The 24,163-nt window shown below is 37.8% G+C and overlaps 2 protein-coding genes across 2 annotated transcripts; one reads left to right on the forward strand and one right to left on the reverse strand.

The window, feature by feature from the left end:
• The first annotated feature begins 1,417 nt into the window (after positions 1 to 1,417).
• On the forward strand, positions 1,418 to 8,688 carry LOC108676160 (facilitated trehalose transporter Tret1). The gene is made up of 9 exons (XM_018164206.2): positions 1,418 to 1,674; positions 2,683 to 2,970; positions 3,647 to 3,775; positions 4,229 to 4,435; positions 5,185 to 5,384; positions 5,863 to 6,013; positions 6,329 to 6,472; positions 7,429 to 7,532; positions 8,437 to 8,688. The coding sequence occupies exons 1-9, from the start codon at positions 1,593 to 1,595 to the stop codon at positions 8,632 to 8,634; spliced, it is 1,503 nt and encodes a 500-aa protein (XP_018019695.1). The 5' UTR covers positions 1,418 to 1,592; the 3' UTR covers positions 8,635 to 8,688.
• LOC108676159 (double-strand break repair protein MRE11) lies at positions 8,689 to 22,506 on the reverse strand. The gene is made up of 14 exons (XM_018164205.2): positions 21,708 to 22,506; positions 21,255 to 21,417; positions 20,782 to 20,921; positions 19,038 to 19,228; positions 18,249 to 18,453; positions 17,497 to 17,630; positions 16,854 to 16,983; positions 16,436 to 16,529; positions 15,328 to 15,448; positions 13,822 to 13,982; positions 12,365 to 12,500; positions 10,944 to 11,203; positions 10,335 to 10,380; positions 8,689 to 9,548 (listed from the first exon to the last, which is right to left on the reverse strand). Exons 1-14 carry the CDS (start codon positions 21,793 to 21,795, stop codon positions 9,483 to 9,485), a joined length of 1,935 nt encoding a protein of 644 aa, XP_018019694.1. The 5' UTR covers positions 21,796 to 22,506; the 3' UTR covers positions 8,689 to 9,482.
• Between the last annotated feature and the right edge of the window lie 1,657 nt (positions 22,507 to 24,163).

Raw genomic sequence — 24,163 nt, forward strand, 5'->3', positions numbered from 1 at the left:
TATATGAAGGAGAGTTTTGGGTGCATCGTAAAATTCAATATATATTTCGGAATATAATAACAAAAGCAACAATTATAACATTAGAAAAACAAAGTTGCCGTTAAAAGACATGTGCATTGCTCGCGTGCACTGTAAACTAGGTGGCTGCCAACTGAGGCGCTCCAAGTGAATATGTTAGCATCTGTGCAACTCCTGACTGCTTAATTTCTCGAAAAAGCCATGCATCCGTTCATATATTGATTAAAAGTGCTTCCATCAAGGTGCGAAGTTTTACGGACTCGATTTGGATGTGGGGATGCGTAAAAGATTGCTAGGGGGCTTTGTGTTAAATTACATAGGTACATCGATAAGGAATAGTGCTGGTATGGATATTCGTAGTCAAAAACGTCTTATCATCGTAACAATGGCTTCCAACAACGAATCTAAGATTGCAGAAAATATGTATTGAAATTGGTGAAGGTAAATTTTGCGATTGAAAGATCGTATTTAACATAATAATCTACGATAATTGTGTTTCGCAAGAAATCAGGCTGATTTTACAAATGTACATAGCGTGTGTGTATGGTCATTTTATAATCAGAAAAATATGGCATTATATTCCGGCGACACACCTAACTACAAACTCGTTTTCGACCCGAGTCAAGCAACAACAAGGATCCTAAAAGCAAAGAAAACGCCAAGAAAATTCACCATATCGATATTGAAAACGTTTTCAATATCGATATGGTGAATTTTCTTGGCCTTTTCTTTGCTTTTAGGTTCCTTGTGAACTTGCGATGTAAGCAGACTAATAATATAAGTACTTAAGCAACAACAATCTTTGCCCCGTAGTCGCTTAAACTGTACAGTGATGGCTGGAGCTTACAACGTGTGCCTCAAGGTCAGCTTCTTCTTGCTGGTCCCTCAGCACTGACGGCTGGCGCCGAGTCTCAGGTGCACCATTCATGTATGAAAGTGAATTTAAGTCAATGAATACATTTTCCAACCTTTATTACAATGTATTTTCTTCAAAATATTTTGCACTTTCAATATAGTTTGAAAATAAATTCATTCATTTTATATGCTTTTCTAAACTTAAAAGCAATATTTTTTAAGAAAAAGACTCCAAACAGTTAAGGCTCTCTCTCTACAACAACTTACCTTGAACTAGCCGCAGCATATAGCGAAGTATATATACAGTAATGAAGTGCAATAAAAAAACGAACCAGGAAGTGCACAGCATTTATCGTAGATGTGAGGACAATCGTACGACTGACGAAGAGTGTCGAACAACAAATTTTATTAATGTCTATGTCCTAGGAAAATATATTAGTTTTCAATTGACTGTTCGTTATTCGCTTTTAATTGACAATGCAAAAGATATGGAAGCTCAAGTCGCAAATTAAATTTCAGTTGCATGCACAATAACAATGAAGGTAACTGTACAAATCAATAATGACATGAATGTACTCGAACACCAATAAGCAACTATATGCATTCTCATTGCAGTTCAAGAAGAAACGTTTCATGTGTTCGTACAGCAAATCCAGTTTACGTGATTATACGCGCAGCATATTAAAGTCATAGACACATAGATTGTACAGCAGCCCAACATGGATGACGACGTAGAGAGAAGAGAGTCTCTGGCTGCCTACAGAGCTGCCCGGATGCCTCAATTCGTCGCTGCAATATCAGGCAAGTACCTTAATTATGGTCCAAATATTATGTAGATTTTATAATTACATAATGGAACGAATCATAATGTTTTTGCAATAAACGGGATACCCATGTTATAAACGCCCATAAAAACACTTTCAAAAGGAATTATAATGGTAGCCGGCAGCAGAAATACCTAGTTTGTTTCTTAATTATATTGGTAACATATATAAAAAATAGTCATAACGAAGAATATGCAACAAGGTATCCTGGAAGCATCGAAGTTCCCAAGCCTAAAATAGCAATTTTACTTGTCTCAATAATTTTAATTTTTAAGTTTCAGCAATGATTCACAACATATAGCAAATTCAATTTATCGCTCTGTTCGCAATTTGTTGAAACTTTATTCTCTCCTTTTAGGAGTAAATAAGCATAAAACTATGCTGAAAAGAAGGATGACATCATAACAGCAGACAAAAGGTTTCTCACACTGAACGCCCATACCAGCAGATGAAACCGTAGGCGATAGATATCAATGGTGGACAATTAGAGCATAATTATCAACAAGCGGAAAGTTGCTAAGTTTTAATACTTATTATTGAACTGCTACCGGAATAATTAAAATATTTTGGAGATTTAATCGCTACTGCTGAATTTGACTGCAAAATTCACTTGTATTGTCGACCACACATAAATTGTAACCTAAGTGTCCGCGAAGTATATACCCTTCGGAAGATACGCGTTCTCAAAACATTTTTAATTTACATGCCAGATTGATAAATGTTAAAGTAAATATGATGGAAATTAATTCACGTCATCCTGACTGATTAATGGCAAGGCAAATTTAACCATCCCATACTGTGATGAAAAATAATTCATATCATCCTTAATGATGAATTGTAGAATGAGTATATAATACAACCTCATATTTTAGTAAAAACAAATTCACACTATCCTGATTGATAGTTGATTTGAAAATGCGATTGTGACCACCTCATATTTTTTTGCAAAAAAATAAAAATAAAATAAAGTTCCATCATCCTTCAGCTTGTATTGGCGCCGTGGAGGTGGGCGCCATCTTGGGGTACTCATCGCCTGCGGGTCTCCAGCTCACCTCAAGAATGAACTCCACGACGTTCAACGCTACTGAAGGGATCCACCTCTTCGACGACACGTTCTTCCTCAGGAAGCGGCAGATGGCGTGGGTGTCGTCCGTCGTGAGTCTGGGGGCGCTATGGGGAGGACTCATGGGAGGAACTGCCCTCAACGTCTTCGGCAGGAGAGGGACAATGCTCTTGTCACTCGTACCGGCCGTTATTGGATGGCTTCTGATTGGTGATGAACTTTTTATGTTATCTAAAATTGTCATGAACTAATAACTATAAAAGTTGCAATAATTTAAACTTTTTGCTAGTTTTCAATTTGGCAACTATGTGAATTATTACGCTGTTTAATATCTTACTCTACTATTATTAAAAAAATAAAGTGTTAAGCAACCGGAATAGTAATCGACACTGCAGCATTCACAGAAATAAATAAGTATTAATTTAAGATAAGGAACGGTTTAGGCTGCTTGTCGAATAATAATTATTAGTCGCTTACACTTGATTTTGATACATAATGCAACTTTCAGGTTACGATGAAGTTGCTCGGGCTAAAGAAAATATCTGAAATTTAAGAATCCCGTATTCAAACTGACTTCTCTGCTTTCTAATCATTTTTAGTGAACGGAAAATTCCAGTAAAAACACGGAAAATCCAGTAACCCAGCGTGAAATAAAGAAAGAACTGTTTAACTTCATCTTCAACACAGAACCCCGGGGCCTGGTGTGTCCTGCAGCTCTGGCAGTGAACTTCACGGTGCCTTGTTATATGTCCTGCAGCTCTGGCAGTGAACTTCACGGTGCCTTGTTATATGTCCTGCAGCTCTGGCAGTGAACTTCACGGTGCCTTGTTATATGCCCTGCAGCTCTGGCAGTGAACTTCACGGTGCCTTGTTATATGCCCTGCAGCTCTAGCAGTGAACTTCCCAATGCTGCTGGCTGGCCGGATCGGCACCGGAGTCTTCGTCGGCCTGACGTGTGTGAGCGTCAACACGTACATCGGGGAGATAGCTTCGTCCGACATCAGAGGAACACTGGGTGGGACTGCCTGCCTTCAATTTACTCGTTAATTTTGAATTAAGAGATTCGCAATATTCTCAAAATGCGATGCGATTCAGCACACACATGGAAAAAAGTTTGATTTTTGATGCTATGCTTTATGAAATATCAGGTGATTACTTTAATATGTTTCAAAAAAATATAACTCAGTACTCACTGCAGTGAGTGACAGAGAGCGCATTTTCTCGTCGACGAAAACGTGAAGTCACGGACGGGCAGACAGACGGACGGATATGACGAGCACAAGAGGGAGATGAGAAAATCCAAATCCATTCCATAAATGAGAAAATACTTTAAAAATAATAAGAGATGATGTCAATATCATCAAGAAGTCAATCTTAAGACTTCCTTCTCAAATGTAATAGAAAAAAGCCATTTGAGTTTAATACTGATTATATTAACGTTTATTAAAACTCTTAATTCTCTCGATAGGCTCAGGCTTCCAGTTGATGGTGAACGCTGGTTTCCTGGTAGCCTACTCGTTCGGCATCATCTTGGACTGGTATTACTTGGCGTTCCTGTGCATCTCGATACCGCTGCTGTTCACGGTAGCCATGTTCTTCAATAAAGAGTCGCCGGTCTACCTGCTCAGTAAAGGCAGAGACCAGGAGGCTCTTGAATCTCTCAAGTTCCTAAGAGGTGCTCGCCTTGAAGAGTCGAATAAAATTTTGGCGTATGAAATATTTATCTTGGTTTAAAATTAGCAAGTGCCTAATTAATGTTTTTTCGACTATTTTTACGATTCTATAATTCTCGTGTTTGCAATAATGAGCTTGTTATCGTTACACAATATCGTTCGTTTCAAATTTTGAGGTATGAAATGGCGTCCAGTGATGATGAACAGACTGGAAAAGGTTCTTATGTAAATCGCCAGATTTTGCTTACATTGGATGGGATTCGCGTACTACTGAGTATCAAAATTATTGTATGAATGAAATGAGTACGGTTTCTTGGGGTGAAACCGCATTCCAAGATAATCAAATAATTAAAGAGTGTGGTCTTTTTTGCTGCGGCAACAGGTCCAAATAACCGAAACGACGGTGGTTTCTTTTGCTCTGTACCCCGGTCCGAGTAATAAAGTAAATGAAACGTGTAAAATTTTATTTGCTTGGATCGCAGGTCCCAATAATTAAAATAATCAAACGAGTGCGGTTTCTTTTGCCGCGACAAATGATCCCATTTATTTTGCTGGGATCGCAGGTCCCAATAAATAAAAAAATCAAACGACTGCGCTTTCTTTTGCCGCGACAAATGATCCCATTTATTTTGCTGGGATCGCGGGTCCCAATAAATGAAATAATCAAACGAATGCGGTTTCTTTTGCCGCGACTAGTGATCCCATTTATTAACTAAGTGAAGCGTGAACGATTATTTGTCCGGTACGACAGGTCCCAACTACCCCGTCCAGTCAGAACTGCGCAACATGCGCCTCGCCCTCCACGAGCGCAACACCAAGCAGGTTCACTTCACGGAGCTCTTCCTCACGCCCCACCTCGCGCGCCCCTTCATGGTGTCGGTCACGCTCATGTTCTTCCAGCAGTTCTCGGGGGCCAACGCCGTGCTATTCAACTTATCAACCATATTCAAAGTAAGCACGATTGCCTATGAATCAACGGTAGAAAATTGGCACAGTATTTTGCATGGCTGCAGTCTGCCGCGGAATTGTTCCTCATCCAGTTTCTCCTGAATTTCAATCTTTTCATCTGCGTTTTCATGAACGAATATTGTCCTTTCAATTCGTGAGTGATGCAGTTACAGAACAAGTTTATTACGAATAAAAATCCACTATGCTTAATTATATTTGCAGCGAGTTACTGCGTTGGAATAATATCTCAGAGTGACGAATGCAAATGAAATCATTGACAGTATGATATAGCAACGATTGCAACATTTAATGAAAGGAAAGCGTTCAGAACCTCTAACACTTGAGATGCACCTTTTTGCAAGGTTTTTATATTGCCAGAATTTTCAGCATAGACTAAACATTTTTCGTTTACGCCGTGACACTCTAGTGTGTGTCTGTCAATACCAATACGTTTTAAATGCACTGTATATTGCATTTTTAGAGTGCCGGAACAGACATACCCGAGTCCCTGAGCTCGGTCATCGTCGGCATCGTGTTCATCTTGGGGACGTTCTTAAGCTCCATCGTCATCGACAAAATTGGACGTAAAGTCTTGCTCAGCATCTCTGCTGGCATGATGTGCATCTCTCATGGTCAGTACATCCTAAAAGTTATCTTTATTTTGTATAAATAGTTTCTTAATTGTAAAGTTCGACAGTGGAATTTAACAATTAAAGTTAAATAAAGAGGTCCTTAATAATTAAGTTACTGTCGATTTACTCATAACGGAGGTAACAGAGTTGTTATTAGCCATTACCTTCTTATCTCCAAATGGAAGGCTTCAAAGCAAATTTTACACAAGCATCGTTTTCAGTTCATTACGAAACACTTCTTTAGTTCATCAAGATATGTTGCCCTTACGGTCATGATATAGTTGTGAGTTATTGAAAAATTATTCTCTCTTCCAGTTGGCCTGGGCTACTTCTTCTACCAGTTGGACTACGCAGAAAAATGGACGTTGGAGACAATTCCCTGGCTGCCGCTGTTGGCTCTCGTAGTCTTCATGTTCGGCTTCGCAATCGGCTTCGCGCCCGTGCCCTGGCTGATGATGGGTGAGGGAATAGGTTGTACGCTTGGGAAGTCAGTGATGAGGTACGGGATGTGATTTGCAGTAAGAAAACTTGCCAGATCCGACCATAGACAAAGAAAATAGCGAAAAGATTTGATTGTGGCCTACATACGTACATCATAACAAGTTTCATGGTTTGATAAATTTATTTAAAAAAAATCAACGCTGACTGAGAGTTTTATGATGGTTCATATTTTTTTGTTAATTTGGAGATGATGGCTTCGTTTGAACCAGACACCTTTTTGTGCACGCGACTACACTATTATTATTGGTGCTAATTTCTACATCAGTGTGTCGTTTGAATCCATATGCGTGATAAGTGCCTGGGATTACGATATTCTCATTACATGATAGAGATTACAACTTAATTTGGGGCATGGTGGGAAATATGTGCGTAATTTAATAATTCAATAAATTACATAGCAAATGTTGATCCCAAATAGTAAATTGTCCATAATTGGGGGCAGGGTGGCCCAGTGTTTAGAGTTCACAGAGTACCAAGATTGGCGCAGAGAGGCGCGGGTTCGATCCCAGCTCTGTGCGCCAGTTTCTGGTCAGAATCGGCAAGGAGGCCGGGCGGTTAAGCACAGCAGAATTGGAGCAGTGATTTGCATGTTCGAGACCGCAACAAGCTGTGAATCTTCTGCGCTGTAGAGAAACGGTAGCAGGCCTACGGCCTAATGAAAGCCGAAACCGCTATATTTCTTTCTATTCTAAATCATTAAACAGAAATTCTCAAAATTACCATCATGAGCGGCATTCATAAAAGTTCTCACAGCTCTGCTATGTACACGCTTGCACCGGGTAAGATTAGTCCAAAACCCGCGCATTAATTACGTCATTTTATTATATTATTATTTCACTTCAGGAGAATATTATATTATATTAGAATAATTAGATTCTCCTGTGTAATAAAATATTATATTATTCCACAAACAGGAGAGCTCTTCTCTTCGGAGACCCGAGAGTTAGCCTCCTCGATGGTGACGGCCGCGAACTGGTTCTTCAGCTTCGTCGTCACCGTCACTTTCGAATATATTCAGGTGAGGTGCCAATTAATTATTCACTATTCATTATTTATTCATGTTATTTATGTCAAATATTCATGATTCATCATGAATCAAATTATTCATGATTCAACACTAAAAGATTCAAAACTCAAGGAGGAAGTCAACGCACTCTACTGCACTGAGACTAAGTAACTAAAAACGACTATCACTTACAATAAGTGCGTTGAATTTATTAATAATGAAACATTCGACTTTTTCACGTTACTGAAGGATACGTGTTTTAAACTGACCAATCGAGGCACTAAATTTTAACGGCCAATTGTACGATAATTGCACGTTGATATAATAGTTAGAATAATTTCATTCAATTTTCTGACTTCACACCAGTTTTTGCTTCCAACTCTCATCATCTCATACACAGAACTCAAATGTATTTGAAGATTTCATTGCGATTTTCCTAACAAATAATTTTCGTTTCTTCGTTTAAACATAACATGTCGGATTTATCAATCGGCCAGGCGCGAGTCAATCGTTTGATAATAAGACAGACACTATAGATGACATATGATATATATTTATTCATTTATTTATCCTGCATCTAGATTGTCATCTTGGATTTCGGCGATTGTCATCGGATTTTCTGGCTTCACACCAGTTTTTGCTTCCAGTTTTCATTATCTCATACACTGAATTCAAATGAATTTGAAGTTCTATGAAATAATAAGAGATTTCGTTGCGATTTTCCTAACAATTAATTTTCGTTTCTTCGTTTAAATTTAACATGTTGGATTAATCAATCGGCCAGTCACCAGCCAATCGTTTGATAATAAGAAAGACACTATAGACGACATATGATATCAATTTTTGATAATAAGAAAGACACTATAGGTGACATATGATAGGTATCCATTTATTAATTTATTTATCCTGCGGCCAGATTGTTATCTTGGATTTCGGCGCATATTGGATGTACGCGACCATTTGCATGGCGGCGCTCGTGTTCTCTGCGTGCATCGTGAAGGAGACCAAAGGCAAGGACCTGGAGCAGATCATGGAGATGTTCGGTGGTCCTAAGGTGGTGATGGTGATGCCTCAAACTGCTGAGGCACGCACTGCACAACCTCTCTTGTCGTGAAATATTAAGACATTAGAATGAACTTACACCGCTGAAGGTTAAAATAAAATAAGATTAGAGTTGCAACTTTTCATTTAACCTTCATATACTCGTCCAAGAAATTGTAGCGATTACATTAAACGGTACACGAACAAAATCCCGATTAATTAATTATTCAATGAACTTTCAAAGACTCCAACGAGTAGAATTATAAGCGAATTTTAGATACGACGAATCCAATCCAGGGAGGAAAATAAAGTAATTTGTTGTTACTGTTTATTGAATAGCAATATTTTGATTGTACAAACACTTAAAGTTGTAAGTGTTCATTTCCTGCTAATGGGCAGAAGATAAGATTTAAGATAACCATGAGCTGCAAATAAAGATGTGACTCGGTAATAAAAACCTTAAGCAACGTTTTTCACGGAGCTATTGTTGGATTCATTACATAGAATAATTGTCAGTATATGCCACATAGGACGTACAAAGTGCGGTTAGTAAACTGAGACCAGCTCAAAAAAACATACAGGGATAATTTGAGAAGGCGATCAAGTCAAATATGGCGAGGCATGCAATGATGTATTCATATGGCAATGATGGTATGGCAAATTATGGCAATGATGTATTCATATGGCAATGATGGTATGGCAAATTATGGCAATGATGTATTCATAATACATAAATTTCTCATCACGGCTCTAAGCAACGCGGAGATCAATGCAGGAAACCATCAATTAAAGGATGACTCGTAATTTCTATATCACAGACAATGAGACATTAGTTGCGTTAGCTAAATGAGTGCAGACAAACTTGATCATCATATAGCGTCATACATTAAGATGTTGGAATGATAGGAACGTCTTGAATTCTTAGTCAGAATCGTCGTCGTATGCGACACCCCTCCTGCCTCTAGACGAACTGGCTGGCGCTTTGCTCTGAAATGAGGAAATAATAATGAATACAAGATGTATTGTCAAGCTCATGGTTTTTACTCATGGGTAAGCTCATTGTTTTTACTCTGAAATGAGGAAATAATAATGAATACAATATGTATTGTCAAGCTCATGGTTTGACATTCGGATGATTATCCCTTATTTCAATAATGTTGCTCTATTTAAGTATGCTAGAACTTTTATACCTCAAAATGATTGACAATTGGAAAATGTGTGGCAATTGATGGACATCAAACGAGCCAAATACTACACAAACCGTTTAAGAATGCTTGCTTGCTTGATAGCTCTTGCTTGTATAATATTGGGAACAATCCTAATATTATCCAGAAAGAAATTGTTTATTTTCTTCATTCTACGTGCGAAAAATCAGAACCATTCATTTGGGTACATAGCCCGTCACCGCAGCCCAACTGAGAACAACAAACATACGAAGATTTCATTGATATTAATCCAATTACACACGCATTATCTTGGCTAGCACGCGATAGGTGTCAAAAATTCTAAAAAGGCTGTAACTATGAACTGTTGCAGAGTGAGAACCTAAAGAAGCAAGAACTAAGTTTATCTGTACGCAATAATTGATATAGGTGAAAAACTAGCGTGATCGCTAAGGAAGCAAGAACTAAGTTTATCTGTACGCAATAATTGATATAGGTGAAAAACTAGCGTGATCGATCAAGCTTCAGAAAAATTCACATGTTTGAGTCAATAATAATATACAGAATAGAATTAATAAATTATCTACATAGTTGGGAAATTAATATTTACCGCAGAGCTGCTGAAGCTGGAGCTGACGTTTGGACTTCGAGTGTTCCTACCGAAGTGAAAACGTCAATATCAGGAAAATTTATTAAACCGTGCATAACATGGATAAAATATAATGATTAAACATAGTAATGATCGAGTTAGTCACGAATTTATGGAAGCTGTGTTCCGCTGATACATTATAAAATTGATTAATGAGGCAAATTATAAAGGCTTCTTCTAAATGATGGGCCCAATCAATAAATTCGTATTTATTTAAATTTAAATTCAAAATAAATAATTTCTACACCAATTGAAAGAGAATCATTTAATTTTTTCACAAGTTAATAAATGTTTAATATGTGCTGCACGGCAAACATGTAAACGGTAGCAACATAATTGTTAATATAATATAATATAGTATAATATAACATAATATAATATAATATAATATAATATAATATAATAATATATGTTACTTCCGAGGTCAATGCGTGTACAGCGGGCAACTAATTCTTTAACAACAAATGTTTATTATGTTTCATTACGCACTATGGAATTAATTTATATTAAGCGTCAATACGCATACTAAAATATATAGTGTCACTCACGACGCCAGCCCTCAGCACTCACCACGATGAGGAGCTACTCTGCACGGGGGCGGCGCCCCGCCCCCGGGCGCCCCTCGTACCCCTGGCGCCCCTCGTACCCCTGCTGGCACGGGGGGCGCGGGCCCCTCGGGCGCCCCCTCGTCCCCTGCCCCGAGGAGGGGCGCTGTAATGGTCGTCGTCGCCGCTGCTGCACTCCGCGACGTCGTCTTCATCGTCGTCATCGTCGCGCGATCCTCTGGTGGGCGCGCGACGGCGGCTGGCTGCCCCGAGCACCGCCTCCGCCTGCCGGTAAATGTGGGTAGTGTTGAGGCAGTAAATGAGGGTAGTAGTAGGGAGAGGTTTCTAGCGCTTCAGATCAGTGTCGTCTATTTCGCGCCGAAGGTCCAATATTCGTTTTGCAGGGTCGGCAGGCTTCTTCGTTGGTTTCAGGCTCGTAGCCTGATCCATCTGGTCTAGGGTGTATGCTTCTTTATTTCCAAGGCGCAGGTTCTATCCGTCTTCTGCTATTTCATCTCAACCAGTAATATGATGACGCGAATATGACGTCTTGTCGGAGGTGTGGGTCTTTTCTGACCTCTGTCAAGGTGCCGTGCTAGATATCTGGCAGCAGGTTACACTCGATTAGGTATTGTCTAAGGTTGTCAGTTCTAAAGGTGCTTCGGGGAACTTCCCTGAGCATAAGTGTTGAGGCAGTAAATGAGGGCAGTGTTGAGGCAGTAAATGTTGAGGCAGTAAATGAGGGTAGCAGTGTTGAGGCAGTAAATATTGAGGCAGTAAATGTTGAGGCAGTAAATGAGGGCAGTGTAGAGGCAGTAAATGTTGAGGCAGTAAATGAGGGCAGTGTAGAGGCAGTAAATGTGGGCAGTGTAGAGGCAGTAAATGTTGAGGCAGTAAATGCAGGGTAGCACGGAGGCACATTTCAATGCAATACGTTTAGTTACGAGAGCATGAATGGATGTTAAAAAGCTTGACAATTATTTAAGCTCGCACTGATAGCTTGCATATTACTCAGCATGGCAAGTATGAACGAGATTCGCTATTAAAGGCTTCAAATTTGTTTGTACATAAATCATTAAAATAACATAAATAAAAATGTATTATCATTTTTGTTCAAAAGCATTGCTTTTAGTGTGCGACTTCTGTCAAATTTTTTGTGTGATTTTATAATTTCAAGAACTCGTTCAGTTAGAAACATCGAATGCCACTCAAAGTTGTCCTCACCTCAGCAGCCTCCTGCGCCTCGTTGTCTCGACGCGCCAGCCTCTCGGCCAGTAGGCCACTCAAGTTGTCCTCACCTCAGCAGCCTCCTGCGCCTCGTTGTCTCGACGCGCCAGCCTCTCGGCCAGTAGGCCACTCAAGTTGTCCTCACCTCAGCAGCCTCCTGCGCCTCGTTGTCCCGACGCGCCAGCCTCTCGGCCAGTAGGCCACTCAAGTTGTCCTCACCTCAGCAGCCTCCTGGGCCTCGTTGTCCCGACGCGCCAGCCTCTCGGCCAGTAGGCCACTCAAGTGCCACTCAAAGTTGTCCTCGTTCACGTCCTCAATGGCGGACAGCTTGGCCATTGTTCGTTCCACTTGGTGGCTGAAACAATCAAATTTCGGTATATATACTAAACCTTCCTCGAAAATATATGTAATGCAAAAATACAAAACGAAAGTTTTAATTTTTTAACTGTTAACTAGACCCATGTAAAATTTTAACCCAAAAAATAATCTCTTGCTAAACTCAACCTGAAGGAGCTATAGTCACTTTAACTCATGTCACGGCATTTAATGCAGACCAAGTAATCGTTTTGCTGGAACTATCTGATGCCCATTTATGGAATGTTTTGGTGAATGCGAAACGTATGTGGATTCATAATAAAATGATAATCAAATCCGTCCAAGAACAATTTGTCACCATCACACGGGAATGCGATAAATCACGTACAGAAAGAAAGATACACGAAGCTCAAGAGAAACCGTGAGAGTTCGCGTTGAAAGACCAACTAGCTAAGTTTGAAGTGATCTAAAGGCATCAAAGCAAAAAAATTTCCAGCAGTATTCGATTAAGAGAGGTCTGAAAGAATTGCCTTCGTTGTCTGTCGGGTGGTGAGAGGCCGAAAGAATTACATTTGGTCTCAAAAGAGCCATAAATTATATGTAGAATATCAATTAAGAGCGATTTGAAATCTATAAGAATAAGACAAAATATGACAGAAAATTGAGCTCAAGACAACGAACAAACGCCTCTGCAATATTTCTGTCAGTATTTTTGAATGAGAAATAGCAATATTTTTGATGATAAATACCTAAAGATAATTTGAAAGATACGATGATAATAAATACCAAATAATACTACCGAAAGAAAGCTGTCACGTGACCGGCATAAAAAAAATTCACAAGCCAATAAATAATAAACAATTCAATAAAGAAGCCGCCAAACAACAAACACTAGTTTGGGAGTTAATTCAACCATTGAAGTTTACGGTGCAAAGTGAAGATTCTGAATTAAATTATGAAGTCAATAATTTGGATTTAAATGCATATACTGACTTGAGAAAGATAGAACAAAACAAGATGGAATGGAAGAATACGTTATTTCTTTGACGTACATCAATAATTAACACACTACACGTCACCAACAACCATAAACTACTAAATCTTGAGTAGAGGATTCTGAAGTGTGACAAGCGTAGAAAAAGCAATAGATTGAACTTGAAGACAAACGTGGATAGAACTGTGTTTTATGTGATAAGTATGTCTTAGCTATAAATTCCGTATTAAATACCTTAGTTCTCTAAACACACCAATTAAGTATAAGAAAGATGAATTTACATGTAATAAAAACTGGTGAAGCTGAAGATGAAAAACGTATCTCCCCAATCATCTCGTTAACTATAAATAATAATAATGTATATTACTTGAAAATTTCAGCAATGGCTTCTTTGTCATCTTTCTCGACAAAGCTGGAGAAGGCTTCGGACAGGCCGCGTTCAGTCAGGAGTTGCAGCTGCTGCGAGCTGTCGCTTGACAGCTCCAGGAAATACTGCCGCACCAAGTCTTCAACTTTGCTCTCGCCCACCTGCTCACATATAATAATGTTAGCTCCAGGAAATACTGCCGCACCAAGCCTTCAACTTTGCTCTCGCCCACCTGCTCACATATAATAATATGCAAAAAATATATAACTCAGGACTCACTGCAGTGAGTGACAGAGAGCGCCTTTTCTCGGCGACGAAAACTTGAGGTCACGGACGGACAGACAGACAGACCAACGGACGGACATGGCGAGCACAATAGTGCATTTTTTCCATAAATGAGAAAATGCGCTAAAAATACCTCACACCAGAGGGACGATGCTATTCTAGTCTCATTACTGTTTCTTACTGCTTCACGATAAATATTTTGCAAGATTTCTTTTGAAAGATAATAAATATCCAGTGAAACATTATATACATTTTTTGCACAATACTATTCGTTGAGAGATTCTGATTTATTTTGAGGGATTTCCTTAGAGAGGCTATTATTTTGTAGCATAAAAAAGTTACAACTGAAAAAAGGGAGAAACTGAACAACCATGCAGTTGAATTGTTCTATACATCAATAATTAATCAAAAAGATAAAAGCTTGTCGACATTTCTTAAATTTCTGAAGGAAATATTGAGAAACAATTGTGATAAAGATATGTTTCTGTTCTGTCGCTGTATCAGGGAGCAACATGTCGCTTTGAAGACGTTCAGTCAGCGCTAAGTCTCAAATACAACAGTATTTCTGAAGGATAAATCTCCTTTCAACCCTTTCCTCTAAATGCCGAGTATAAGCTCAAAACTCGTAATCCTCCAAGACTCATTGGTATAAAAAAAGGTCTTTTTTGATACCTCAAAAAATGTATCAAAACTCAGAATCCTCTAAAAGAAGTTACCTTTTTTATTAACAAACGTGATGCTTAGTTGCTTCTTTCCTGGGGCATTAATGCTAGTTTCATCACATGACATCTGGGCCTATACTTTCAAAAAAAGTTAAGAGATCGTAAGTTCATCAGCCAATCATTGACGGCCTTTCAAGCAAAATCCACCAATCATAGACAAGAAAATAGAGCGTAAGTACTTACGTTCACTTAGCGAGTTTTGAAAGTATAGGCCCCTGCAGGGGCCGTATTATCATAACTTCGTAAGTACGCAAAATCGACGTACGAGTGGCGTTGCTATGACAACGTAATACTAGCGGTGGTATTATAAAAACATTTGCGCGGGAAAAATTTGCGCGGGAAAAAAATTTAGGCTTTTAGCTATGACTTGCGTACGAAAGTTTTGATAATGCCAAAATTAGGGTGTATTTACGTACCACAGAACTTTTTTGTCGTAAGTACAAAAAGTTACGAGGTTTTGATAATCCAGCCCCTGTGCAAGAATCAAAAGGTAACTCACGTCTTCGAGAAAGACGGCGTCCATGGCTTCGTTGTCGATGCCTTCCTTGCAGGCTTTCTCGGTCTTGCGTGCCTTGCGGAACAACAGGATCTCGTAGGCGTTGGCAACTTCTTCTTCAAACCTAAAGAACAGACAATTTAGTTTTTATTATGAACAAACAACACAAAACTCTTAACTACATGCATTATGAAATGGCGAACAAAAATATTTGAATAAGCCTTCAACTTTGACACTAATATGAAATTTTTACATGTTTGGCATTGAGCTCAATGATTGTTCAGGATAAGTTTTGTATCACAAAAAACATTAGAAAATATGATAACGGAACAAATAGGTATATGAGGAATTAAAGTATATTAATGAACTTAGGTTATAAAGGTTTGAATTACTACATTACATAAATTGAAACGACCTTTAAAGTGCTTGCTTCACTAGAACGCTCAACAGTTTTTAAAATTTACATGGTATAAAAGAATGCAAACTAATATCCGGTAATCCAAAGACATATAAAATACTATGTTTCTCTCGGTCAACAAGGGAGGACTGAACTATCGGCATGGGCATAGAATATTCAAAGCAGGAAATTGAGAAAAACAATAAAAAATTATGTTTTTCTTTTGAATTTGTTACCCCAGCGAGAAAATTATGTTTGTGTTCAGTAGAATAGAGTAAATACACCGAAAAGACTATTTTAATGGCCAGATTCTTGTTCGCATGGATGCTCACGCTATCAACTCTCAATTCAAGAGTTGAACTGTCATGCATCCAGAAGAGATTTGCTTGTATAGCTAATGAGAAAGGACACAGTCTGGTCAGTAAACACTTTACAAAATAAACAAAATAGGAAGAAAGCAAGTCCTGTGGCCACCTGTGCCCAGATCTGATGACATTGATTAGGTCTCGTTCGTTTGTATAATCTAATAGCAAAGACATAATAAAATAGACATAATATGAGGAACCAAGGAACAGAAAAGAGAGCATAAGCAACCTGTGGCCAAATCTGATGACGTTGATGAGGTCTCGTTCGTCTGTATAATCTAATAGCAAAGACATAATAAAATAGACATAATATGAGGAACCAAGGGTCAGAAAAGAGAGTATAAGCAACCTGTGTCCAAATCTGATGACGTTGATGAGGTCTCGTTCGTCTGTGTAGTCCACCCTGAGTCTGATCAGAGGCTTCTTAGGCTGCCGGGGGTGTCCTGAGCGAGAATATCAGAGTGAACAAGAGGCTATCAACGCATCAGAGAACAGCGATTTATAACAAATTCTTCATCACTTTCTCAACATATTAAATTAATTCACAAAAATTTAAGAATCAATGAATCTATGTATATAAAAAAAAAGAAATTATCCCTTCTTAAATGACAAGAACTTATAAAATAAAAATTTTTGAGCCCTCATTGAGCTAAAAAAAAGAAGAATTATATGCCAAACTTGTTAAAAAAATTTGTTACCAAAGGAAATAATTTCTAAAAACTAGTTCTATGTATAGGACGAAGAGAAGCCACTCTAGCAAGTCTGACCGGTCAACTGCTCAAGCGACTCTGTGATCATTTCCTTCACGGTCTTCTCGAGAAATTCTTCCACCAGCGAAGCTCTCACTTGATCAGTAGTTCTCACATCCATAGGCACGTTGTCAGCTAGGCTCACAGTCTGTAGAGTGTCATACTGGGCATCTTATTTATATCATTACATATACAAGATAATTTTTAATTTTCTTTGCAGTTTTTCTCTTTAGAATGAAGACAGCGTATGTTCTCGTCATGAACTGAGTTGTGGCTTACAACCTAATAAAAATTCAAAGCAGTACATCTTGACATACTAGTATTTTTTGCGCATTTTCTCATTTTAGTCGTTTATGGAAAAAATGCCCTATTGTGCTCGTCATGTCAGTCTGTCTGTCCGTGACTTTACGTTTTCGCCGACGAGAAAATGCGCGCTCTGTCACTCACAGCAGTGAGTACTTAGTTACATTTTTTTGTGCTAATGTGGGAAAAAATGCCCTATTGTGCTCGTCATGTCAGTCTGTCTGTCCGTGACTTCACGTTTTCGCCGACGAGAAAATGCGCTCTCTGTCACTCACTGCAGTGAGTACTTAGTTACATTTTTTTGTGCTAATGTGCGATGAAACATCTCTTTTGAAGCATATTATATAACAATTTTTACCTTAAAAACGAATGGCCGCACAGTCTTGAGTGGCAAGGCTGTAGGTTTAATGCAGTTTTCCTCATTTATTTCTAGGAGCGCCACGTGCTTTTGAACAGCCTCCCCCTCACACAGCGACGTGGCTACCGAGCTGCCTGCGTGTATGTATTACGCTTCATTATTTTTAACTTTTCCGTACATGCGCATAACTTTCTTCATATTAGCTCGCTCATGACATCAAGATTGTAGATCAAAGGAAGTAAATCAAAAGTACATACCAGATGCTCATCCAAAAATTCAATGTAATTCATTTGTGCTTGAAATCATTTATAACGTTTTAGCATAATATGAACAGAATGAAAATGAAGCACTGAATTGGGAATAGGGTTTGGTTAACAGTTCAACTCAGTTATATATAAAATTTGTATCCTAGAAGACTCTTTTTCTAAGTAATATTTTATTTGACATCAAAAAAATCAAGAATGTAAGAGCATATGCAAAGCAGCAGACTTCATACAGAAATTTTAAATGTTGGTAAAATTTCATTCAAGCTCAGAGCCTAAAATTCTTTGCAAGGGTTTAATACGAAATAATCCACGCCAAAAATAGGCAAATATTTCCATTTTCGACAACCTTTCACCCGGATTTGGCATTCATCCAAATGCATGGAAGTAAATCAAGTAATGCAATAAAAGCTGAAGTCTGATAAGCAAATATTTCCATTTTCGACAACATTTCACCAGGATTTAGCAGAATAAAGGCTGTGGCATGACCTGGCTGCATCACATGATACTGCTGCGCAGACTCGCGCGGCAGGATTTTACACTCGTGCTCGTGCCCCCAGATGACCAGGTCCAGGAAGCCATCAAGGAACTCCTCTCTGATGTAGTTATAAGGCGGACGCTCGACATGGTTCTGGTGCAGCACCAGCACGTTGTACCAGTCGTCGGGGAACTCGCGGGGACGCAGCATACGAACCTGAATTAGTAACATAAATTAGAATTTTGAACGTATATAAGTAATAATGTCACTTGTTTGCTTTAATCGCAAATTCACTAAAAACTTAAAAGCAAAGAAAACTCCACAAAAATTCTAGAATTTTCGAACTGACGATGGAGCTAGACTCTGAAACGTTTTCTTTAAAGATACTATGAATTTTTGTGGAGTTTTCTTTGCTTTTAAGTTTTTAGTTAAATTAGAATTTATTGCAGAAGGTAAATGTCATGTTTATAATGTGATTTGAGGAGTATATCAATAACAATGCACAGCGGCAAATATTGATAAAATAAGTATATAAGGTAAGAGACTTGGATCTTCAACAAGCTGTGTATTTTGATGTTAATTCATTCTGAAATTTCTACAGGCATTATAGATACAGAATGCTTAACCTATTTCTAATATACTGAATAGCTAATTAGATCTCACAAACAGTCTGTTTAGAAAAGCGACTACGAAATAAATGTGTATTCTACATATTTAATCGCCATGATACAAAAATGTTAGAGACCCCAAAGGGAAATAAAAACTTTCAAGTCATGGGCCAAACAAAATTTAAATATCACCTTTTCTTCTCGGAAGAGTCTGAAGAGCCTGTCATCCTTGACGGCCGACAGCCCGTACAGAGCAAGTTTAGCTTTACCCTTCACTAACAGAAGCGGCGAAATGTTTATCTCCTGAAGATTGTTTGCTCTTCCAAAATAGTTAACAAGTCCTGCAGTGGATATCATGTCCAGGGCACAAAAGTGTCCCAAACCTGCACAGTAACACCAAATGTTAGATTTTGTTTGTTCATTAACTTGCATAATATCATCTTATATGTATAATAATGAAAATTTTCCTACTCCATGGCACTGAAAGAAATATAAGAAAACAGAAGTGACATTGAACTGTACAATTATTTGCATTGAGAATATAAGACAAAAAAACTTTGTCTTCAGTAGTACAATATTGAGAATGTAAGACAAAAAAACTTTGTCTTCAGTGCAATATCTTTGAAAATATCTCCAACTTTATTCAAGCCATGCAAAATGCACGAGTTAAAATGATGATAATAACTGCTTACCAGGAGATGGCCAACATATTTACTCCTGAACATATTCATAATAAACAGAATAAATATGAATAAGATGAGAATAATATATTAAATTAAGAAAAATATTTAATAAGAAAATATATTACATTTAATGCAGCAGTATTTATGCTAACCATAATAGTATTAAGTGTCACTCAAACACTACCCAAAAAGTAGAATGACATCTGAAAAAAATGCATAACGAGAGAAAGAAAAATATAATTTTTCATAGGAGATGAAATCCAAAACCAAAGGCTAGAGCGAATTTTGCTTGGGCAGAGTTTTAGAATTTTAAGCTATGGATGAAATATTTACACTTTGAAAACCATTACAGCACTGTGAACAGATAACTGTTTGCCTTTAATCATAATTAAATTATCTTTTTAGCAGCATAATTAATTATGTTTTTAGCTGCAGCTAACAACTGGCAGTTTGGCACGCTTTACTAACAGCCAGCCTCAAAATGCTTCCCTCAAGTCTTTCTCAATATCTGTGTCATAAGTCATCTTGAAAATGCTTGTAAGTAGACAAATTGAGAAAACAAACTGCAAGAAACAAGAGATCATAGAATGCCATAATTGTCACCACAGTTTTTCTAGCATTCCCATTCAAACAGAGAGAAACATATACACGAGAGAAAGTGTTACAATCTTAATTACACAAAATTGTCAGTAAGGCAATACACTGCAATCTAACTACCCTATGATAGATATTATACACTGGGTATGCAGCACTAAAGGATGGTGGAGAAAATGGCCACTTATATACCATTTAAAAATGTAACTTCTGGAAAAATAAAAAATATAACTCAGTACTCACTGCCGTGAGTGACAGAGAGTGCCTTTTCTCATAGACAAAAATGTGAAGTCACGGATGGACAGGCAGACAGACGGACAGACAGACAGACGGACGGACAGACAGACAGATATGGCAAGCACAATAATGCAATTTTTTCCATAAATGAGAAAATGCACTAAAAATGATAAAAAATTAGTATAAAGCATTCCCATTCAAAAACAGAGAAACATAAACATAAGAGAAAGTGTTAGTCTTAATTGGTACTCACAATCTTAAGTAATGCAACAGAGTGCAATCTAACTATGACAGACATTATACACTGGGTATGCAGCCCTAAAGGATGATGAAGGAAATGGCCACTTATAAATCATTTAAAAATGTAACTTCTGGAGAAAAAAACATTAAAAAGAACTAGTATAATAAGAAAGTCATCATACCAACAGGGTCGTCGTGATTTCCATGGATGGAGAACACTGGGATGCCAACATTCAAGTTAGGGTTGTGGAAATTCACCATAGGCTCTCTTAGATGAGGGAAATTTTCAGCAGGATCACTCACAAGCTCAAATTCAACTGATCTGAAAACATAGAATAAATTAGCACCAAGATGAAGCAGGCAGAAAAACAAGATTGCATGCATGATACTACTAAGGGACTGTATTTGATTTCATCTTTTACATACATTTTTTCCCAAATGAAAAGCATCCTGTAGAAGGCAAGTCAGATTTAGAAAAATTAAAACTAGTTTCTTGATAAGGAGCCCAGAAAAATCATCTCATTTCATTCACCTTATTTCATAAAAGCGTAATTACTCATTTCAAGAATAAAACTTTTTTCTGACCTCAGAAATTTAATTTATTATTGGAAATTTTCTTCATTATTAATACAATGTAAAATTGCAATATACATACTTGTCGCCAAATGAATAAGTTTTGAGAAGCTCCATGCACTTGACAAGGCACTGAGTGGAGGGCTTGTTGTCATGGAACAGATCTCCACCAAGCAACACAAAATCAACATTCTGCTCCACAGCCAACTCCAGTACCTCTCTGAAAGTGTTGAAACTATCACCACCTGTTGAATGAAGGGAGATGAAAGAATTAATTTATTTATAACATTTTAAATTTTAAATAAAGATTAATTTGCAATGTATAATGATGCAGTTAAATGAAGATGAAATCTCCTACAGTATTTAGACATTTACATTGATTTGTAATGTTATTTTCAATAGAAATAGAATGCAAAACCAACTAAAATATCTGTTCCTCATTTTTAGCAACACATTAAGACTAAATAACTGAATCAAAATGTACATTTTGATGAACCATAAACATCCTTTATAGTAATTCAAAATCACCAATTACCTCTTTCTGCATCCTTCTCAGCATATCCCAGGTGATTGTCTGTTGCGACAAGTATGCGAAAAATATTTTCAGAAGATGTGGGTATCATTATAAATCATAAAGGTTATAAAAAATTCAGTAGTTCAAACTGTCTGTAAACAAATTGAAGAGACAGTTAATCAGATCAATTACTGTAAATGACATACTATATATAAGTTGCCACTCAGCACTCAGCCTCACTCACTTGCATAGCAGCAAACAAAAAATTTTTACGACCTTCCCTATGACTATGAGTGGGTGGGTCACCAATATTGCCATCCATAGGATATCGAACAAAAAATTTGGTCCTAGATCAGTCAATTACAAATGAACTGAGCATGAAAGTTCCCAACACTACATGTTTCAACACAAAACTGATCAAACAAAACTCCTGTGCAAAGCTGGTGGCCCGGCATCCTTAGCATCCTGCATGCACACTTAGTATCCTTAGTATGTGTTCTGGACAGTCCAGCAGTCCCAAGCCATGCTGGAGCACCACCTTTGATGACTGTGCATCAAAAGTGGTGTAACTTGGGCCAACTGATGCTTGATGCAGTGGTTTGTTTCTAGCCCTTGATTGGTGACTGATAGCAGAACAGGGTCAGATGGTGGGAGATTGTGCCCAGGAACACATCCAGTTGTCTCTTGAAGGTGATGGTCTCCAGGGTAAATTCCATTCCTCTTAAATCCTTTGGCAAGACTTTCAACAGCCTCAGCCCTGCAATGGAATGAGATCCTTCCTGCAGACACTGAAACTGCACTGCGACTCAACTGGTAACAAAATTAGTTATATATTTTCTGCTTGCTTCACTTTGTATATCATATTACAATTTTATGAATGCACTTCAAAATGGGTATTATGAAACTGTACGTAATATCAATGAATATACTCAAACAATTGACAATTTCATTAGAAATCTTTTTACATATTGGTTAGAATCTGCATTCTGCAATCAAATTACTATACAATAAAAATTCAATTATTTTGATTTATTAGTTTAGGATATATTATGATAATTTTATCTTCACAATCTTTTGTGTTTCTGATACCAATAAAATAAATCAAAATATTCTATAATTTTTAGGATTCTGATCTTTTTCTTTGTAAACCCCATTGAAAAAAAAATAAAAAGACTAATTAAGATGATTTATTTGACTGCCCAGGTCAATAGTAGAGTTATTTTGCTTTACCTCCTCAACTTTCCACTTTTGAGTTACAATTTTTTTTAAATTGGCCTACAGCTTTTCTGGCTTTGTTGTCATATACTAGTATGATGTAAAAACTTAATAGCAAAGAAAACTCCACACAAATTCATAGTATCTTTAAAGAAAACGTTTCGGAGTCCAGCTCCATCGTCAGTTTGAAAGTTCTAGAACACAGATAAATCAGTGATTAGTACAAGTCAAGAATACAACGAAAATCCTAAGCTGCAAAACCTACCTATTTACAATTTCAAAGGAACTGGAAGCTAAAACTTTGAAGTCACTGTCAGAAACTGGAACATCGCACTGTTCGGCGTGAACCCGAACAGCCGAATGAGGTGGGCGCGACAGTAAGTTACCAGTTCTACAACTCCTGCCCCTATGTTCTGCGACCCGAGAATAAAGATTGCGAGACGTCATCCCGACATACGCAGATGCACATCGTGCACAACTATATTTATAAACTAGGGACGCTCGCATATGCACAGGGAGAGTATCTTTGTACCTAAAAAAAGAACCGATTTTAAAATGGTTGACTAATATGACACGAAATTCGTGTCATATTGGTCAACCGATCAAGCCTGAGCTTTACTGCAGATACGTAGATGACATTTTTGTTGTCATTTGAGACAAAGAGCACTTGATTAAACTGCGAAGAGCTTTGGAACATGAATCAGTCTTGACTTTTACCCATGAAATTGGACAAAATCACAAATTACCATTCCTAGATATATTAGTGCAAATTGAAGATAATTCCTTTGTCACTAATGTTTACCAAAAATCTACCGATGTCGGGAAAGTGCTTAACAAAAAAAGTGAATGCCCGCAGCGCTATAAAACCAACACAGTGCGCGCTCTCATACAAAGAGCATTCAAGGCCTGCACATCTGAGAGTGATTTGAAAACAGAACTCAGATTGTGTAAACAAATTCTAGTGAATAATGGGTTTTCAAATAGAACAGTTCCTTAATTGAGCGATATTTATTTAATATTTTTTATATAATTTATAGATTATATTGTGGTGCAAAGTTGTATTGGGGGACCAATGTGGTTTCCTATTCATGGGACATGCCTACATTTAGGCATGTCCCATGGAATTAAAAAAATTTAGGCGGAAGTCCCATGCCTCTAAAATTTTTTACTGATTTGGCGGCCGAGAGTGAACTACAAGTTGGACGTTCATTTTCCACCCTCGACGCCTATGCTATACGCCAACATGCCAGACGATCTACGGA

This window comes from Hyalella azteca, unplaced genomic scaffold, assembly GCF_000764305.2.
Source record: "Hyalella azteca isolate HAZT.00-mixed unplaced genomic scaffold, Hazt_2.0.2 contig4411, whole genome shotgun sequence".
Classification (NCBI taxonomy): Eukaryota; Metazoa; Arthropoda; class Malacostraca; order Amphipoda; family Hyalellidae; genus Hyalella; species Hyalella azteca.